At 38.9% G+C, this 6000-nt stretch overlaps 1 protein-coding gene across 1 annotated transcript in view; it reads right to left on the reverse strand.

The window, feature by feature from the left end:
- LOC122812307 (complement C3-like) overlaps positions 1-6000 on the reverse strand; it is a 2177376-nt gene that overhangs the window by 1732906 nt on the left and 438470 nt on the right. Inside the window, exons 6-7 of the mRNA XM_044084710.1 lie at positions 1254-1336; positions 1063-1150 (exon numbers count right to left, since the gene is read on the reverse strand). Coding sequence (XP_043940645.1) covers positions 1063-1150; positions 1254-1336 — 171 coding nt within the window. The remainder of the gene's footprint in view (positions 1-1062; positions 1151-1253; positions 1337-6000) is intronic.

Below are 6000 nucleotides of genomic sequence, written 5' to 3' on the forward strand. Positions count from 1 at the left end.
CCACCAGAATACCTAACTATCAAACATTTTCACTGTATGTATTTGTGATTTATTGATGCTGTGCACAGCCTTGAGTGTGGTTAAATCAAAACTCATACTTTTAGATCTCCCAGCACAGATTGCCATACAGGCAGAGACAGATAAGAACCAAATGCAAAAATGAAGCATCATTAGGACTAGTTCTAATTTTACCAAGCTTTGTTATCTGTATAGAGGGCTCGTACACAAGGCCCGCAGTCTTCCTCTGACTTGTACATTGTGCACTCTTCTGTACTGCTAAAATCTGGTCTTGGGATGTGTGATTCCGAACACGTTTTCCCATCATATAATATTTCCTTGGGTAGTATATAATGAAAATCTCATTTCCTTGGGCAGGATATCATAAATTTTTTCCCAGAGTGTAGCCGTTCCTTGAGTAATACATAATGAATTGTCTCTTTACCAGTATAATCTTTCCTGACTATTCTATTTTTAGCTGTATATTTTGAAGACCACCTTCAAGATATTAACCTGGGTTATATTTCTGCAAAACATTAAAGTGGTTATGATTACATGCAAACCAGAAAAATCACAGAACTGAGGCAAACAACCAAAAACCAATAAAACAGAAAATGCCTCAGTAGCAGATTGCAGGGAAACCACTGCACAACAGGTCTTGACTAGAAAGTACACTTTATTAACGGATTGAGCACTTTTGTCTAGAACGGACTTCATCAGAATACTTCTGAATTGGTTATGATTACATATAAGCCTAGAGATATACTTTTAACAGGATATGTGGCTTCACTGAATAAGACCTTTTATTCAAACTGTTTACTAAGCTGGATATTTTGTTGCTGCTACAGCTGAGTTACAGTTTTAGTACCATTAATGTGATGGTAGGATGTTAAGCAGCAGCTTATTTTTCTTTGTAGAGACACCTTAAGTGATAAAAGAAGTGACAACATATGTTCATTACATATGATTATCTATACCCTTGGTGTGTTTCTTTAAACAGGTATCACACCTTGAATCATTTAAGTATATTTCTTAATTCAGTGATTCACAAATAAACGTACGTACCTGGCACTGATTTCAACATTAAGCTCCCTGTCATCAACATAAAAGAAGTTCTGTTCAGAATCTATTGTGACTTCAAAACTTGGCAGAACTAGAAAAGAGAGAGACATTTCAAATGTTAGGCATGTATGAGGTGAGAACAGATTTGTCTGTAATGAATGAGGAACACAATAAATAGTTTTCTGCTGTCTTACCATATTCTTTCACTTCAAATTCAGTAGAGAAATTCTTTTGAGGTGCATCTTTATAAATTGCAACTATTTTCCAGACTCCAAGACTGCAAAAACAGAGATAAGCAGTTTATTACCTGCTTATAAAATGCTTAAGATGAAAAATTAAATGCTTCGATAGTAGTTTCATTGGCTGCATTGTCAATCTCATAGTTTATTAACCTTCTAAAAGCATGATTACAATCACCTGAACAAAAAACATCAAAAAATGTTATTTGCGTATACAATTAATCAAAAAAGCATAAAAAAGCACGCCCCCTCCACTGCTTATACATACCATCTCTGAGATCACATAACATTTGGTGAAAGATAAAAGTCCCTCATCCATTGCCCCCCCCTAAAAAAAACTTATGTTTGACAAATCAAGAATTAACTAAAATATTAGGGGATTCAAAGTCTGCTGTAAAAGAAGTTCAACAAAACAAATTTAAACGATATCCTCTGTATCTCAATCCTAACAAGCAGTTACAAATCTTGTCTCAATGTATGTGGTTCCCAAGTGAACTACGGACCAATAATGTACACATTCTGGATCACTGCAGCATTTTCCCCCTCCCCCTAGCCAATCTTACAGGATAATTTTAGTGCTTTTACTGGCAATTTTCCAGTTGTACAATTGTGAACAATTGATTTAGTTTTTCTGGTATATCTTTAAAATCTGGCAAGTGTTTATTTACTGCATTGCTCTCTTGTTTAGGTTTCTTAGCTATAAATCTTAGTTCATTCTGAAGTGTGCTACTTTACCCCCTCACCAAACCTTTCTGAATGCATTATTATATAATAACTGCCTGTTGTTGTCTTCATGCTTACCCTAGAATGTCTGCTTTTCTCTTTTCCTAGTTGAACTCTACAGTTCCCTACAAAACGGTGTCTACAGGACTGCAATCAGTTTCTCTCAACATTTAAACAGAGTAGGTTGCACACACAAAAAGCATTTGTTAAGCTTTCACTTACAGTGCTGTGTAATTAAGCAGGTCACCATATTGGTCAGCCATAGGGCTCTTTTTTTCTACTTGAGTGTTTGCCTCCTTCCCCTGTAACTTAAATAAATTGACTCTTACTTTAAGAGTTATAATACTTACCTTATAGCTTTAGGACACCTTAGGAAACCTTGTAAACTGCAATAGCCCCGCTACGTTCGCCCTCACTATGCTCGGGCTCTCTTCGCTCCCCTCCCTGACCCCAATTCCCTCCCGCCCCCAGTACCTCTAAATTTATAGTACTATAGCCACTCCCCTACTTTCTAGATCATATCTGCTTTCATCTGGGATAATTCCACCCACCCTCATTCGTCTACCTACATTTTAATAGCACCTATTAGCTTTCATCTGGCATTCTCCCATCCCCCTTCCAGTACCTTTACCTCACCACTCTATCTTCTGGTGTTGCATCACCAGGTAAAACAGTTCCTTAACTCACTAGCTGAATCACAGATAATGATATACTCCTCTTTACTACCCCTCTTGTTCGCACCATACCTCCTTACCTTGTATGAAAACCAGTTTCTCACAGGATTTCAGGTCCCAAAAGGCCATACTATCACCCCAGCTGTAAATCCTTCCACCTTCAACCATACTTACAGTACCAGATCCTATCCAGCATCTTGTTCAGTCTATCAATATCTCAACCCCAGGCACATTAGCTCTAGATACAAACTATACCACAAACTAATAAACAAATTCCTGAAGTTCATCACCAAGTATAGACTCAACCTAATACTTGGTGGTGATATTCACCCCAACCCTGGCCCACCCACTTCAAATATACATACCCCCTCTACTTGCAATCTAAGCTACAAACCTGCAATTAGTAGGCCAGCTAACTCTCTCCTAGCCTGTCATCTCATTATTAGAAGCATTAATAACAAGGTACATGAATTGCATGCACTTCTGGATGTCCACTCCCCTGAGATTCTCTGTTTATCTGAAACCTGGTTAAAACCTAACACTAAAGACAATGAAGTGTTACCACCTGGGTACAACATACACAGGCTGGATCATGCTTCGAGGAAGGGGGGGGGGGTGGGGTAGCTGTACTCTATAAATCTGAGTTGAATGTCACCATAGATGTAATACAACTACCTCAGATTAACAACTCAGAGAGTCTTGCCACCAAATTGCAACTTAATAAAAATAAATGCATTAATATCATCTGTATGTACATTCCCCCGGGTAACAATATATCTACATCTGAAGATATCCTGCACTGGCTATCATGTCACTACCCCCAAGAAACCCTACTACTTGGAGACTTTAACATAGACTGGGGCACCTGTTCCTCAGAATCTCCAACCACCCATATTAACCTGCATGCATTTACACAAATTATATCCACCCCTACCATGATAGGTAAACCCAACCAAAAAGAAAGTATACTTGACTAGGTACTCATAAATAGTCACCCCCAACTGTACACCTCTGGTACCCTCCTTGATGGCCTAAGCGATCACCTTCTCACATATGTAATTAAGCACAAAACCATTAATTCCCAACAACCCTTACTCAGAAAGGTTGGAAACAATAAAAACTTTGACCCTGCCAAATTCCAACAAGAACTAAACTCATGTAATTGGTCTATTCTAAAACACCTCCCCTTAGAGGAAGCAGTAGCATACTTTAACAACAAATTCCTTGAGATCCTTGATTTGCATGCACCTGTTAGTTCAAAGAAAACCAAGGCAAAAACTGTGCCATGGCTTTCTAAAGAGTCTAAACACAAAATTACCCTTAGAAACAAAGCATGGGCTTTATGGCGTTCTTCTAGAGACCCTCAAGATCACATTAAATACAGGCAATCCAGGAACGAAACCAAAAATCTATTTTACAAGACAAAAAACAATACTACTGTAATTTATAGACAGTAAATCAAAATAACCCTCAGAAGTTTTGGGCAGGTTTAAATAATCTACTACATCCTGGACAAACTTCAACCCCAGTCCCTGCTGCTACTATTGATAAAACCCCTGAAGATGTTTCTGACAGTTTTAACCGATTCTTTACTGAGACAATTCAAGCCCTAGCAAGCCAACTTCCTCCTAGCTCCCCTGGTCCTGAAAGTAGCACCCCTAGAAACCTACTTGCATTCAGCTTCCAACTAGTCGCCACTTCACTTATCCGTACCTTGATCAAAAAATTAAAACCCACTACACTTTCTGCTGATCAACTCCCTGCCGAGTACCTACAAAAATCAGCTGATGCTATTGCTTACCCCCGTCTCAATACTAATCAATCGAACCATAGTAGAAGCTAAAATTCCCACCATCTGGAAAATATCCTATGTAATCCCACTTCACAAAGGAGGCAGCTCTACTGAATTCTACAGTTATAGGCCAATAGCTATACTCTCTCCACCTGCAAAGATTATGGAAAAATGTATTCAGACAACTCATGCACCACCTAATCCAGTATCACCTTATGGCAGACACTCAGCATGGCTTCCGTCCTCATCTCAGCACTACTTCAGCCCTCCTAGCCTTTACCAACACCATAAACCATAATTGCAACAATAATTATATATCCTCAGCCCTCTTCTTGGATCTTTCCAAGGCATTCGATATGGTTGATCACCAACTTTTAATCCATACCCTGCAAACATTCTGTCTAGATACTAGAGCGCTTCAGTGGTTTCAATCCTACCTGAATGGTCGACAGCAGGCTGTCCTCTGGCAGAACAAACTCTCTAACCTTCTACCTAACACCCTTGGAGTACCACAAGGCTCTATACTAGGGCCGTTGCTGTTCTCCATCTTCATTAACAACCTTTATACTGTCATCCCAAAAGTCCGCTGTATCCAATATGCTGATGACTCTACTCTGATTTGCTCAGCCACATCTCCAGTAGAGTTATGGTCAGCTACCCAGACCACCTTTAATACGATAGAAAACTGGCTTTCTGAACATCGTCTGATCCTAAATCTCAAAAAAACTAAAATGCTGTTATTTTCACCAACACGTAGGTCTACCGCTTTCACCTTTACCATAAAATCAAATGATGGCACAATAATCTCCCCTGACCCCTCTACAAAACTATTAGGTGTCATCATAGACAATAATCTAAAATTTGACCTACATGTTAACCAAACTATCAAAACCATCAATAAAAAACTAGGGTCACTTTACAGAATAAAAGCCTTCCTAACCCCTCCAGCTGAAATTGCCATAGCTCGCTCTCACCTTCTTTCAACCCTTCTGTATGCATCCCCTCTACTCTCGAATTTAAACAAGACTGTCCTTAACAAACTCTCAATTTGCTACAACCACATTGCCAGGTTTGCCACTGGGCTGCCTTTTAGGATGCATCATTGCATCAATCTAAATCAGCTTGGGTGGCTTGAACTACCCAGCCTAATCCAGTATAACCAACTGATTATGACCTATAAAATCCTCTATAATCCGGACAACACTCCTGCACTTAAAAATATTATCACCCCCTATAACAATCCTAGACCGCTTCAATCCTCTAACAAACTACTAATTCAGACTAGCAAAATTAATAACACAGCCGGTGATTCTCTCTTTGCAAACTCTGTAAGTAGATCCTGGAACTCTCTTCCAGCTGATATTACCTTACTTTCCACCTTAGGTCAATTTAAAACTAGACACAAGCAACATTTGTCACTTAACTGGCTATGTCAATGTATCAAGCCTGGCTAACTCTCTCTAGAATGTGTAAAAATCTGTTAACCAGTTTACTGTATAATTTAATTTAATCC

The sequence above is a fragment of the Protopterus annectens genome, chromosome 9.part0, assembly GCF_019279795.1.
Source record: "Protopterus annectens isolate FY-2018-M chromosome 9.part0, PAN1.0, whole genome shotgun sequence".
Lineage (NCBI taxonomy): Eukaryota > Metazoa > Chordata > Ceratodontiformes > Protopteridae > Protopterus > Protopterus annectens.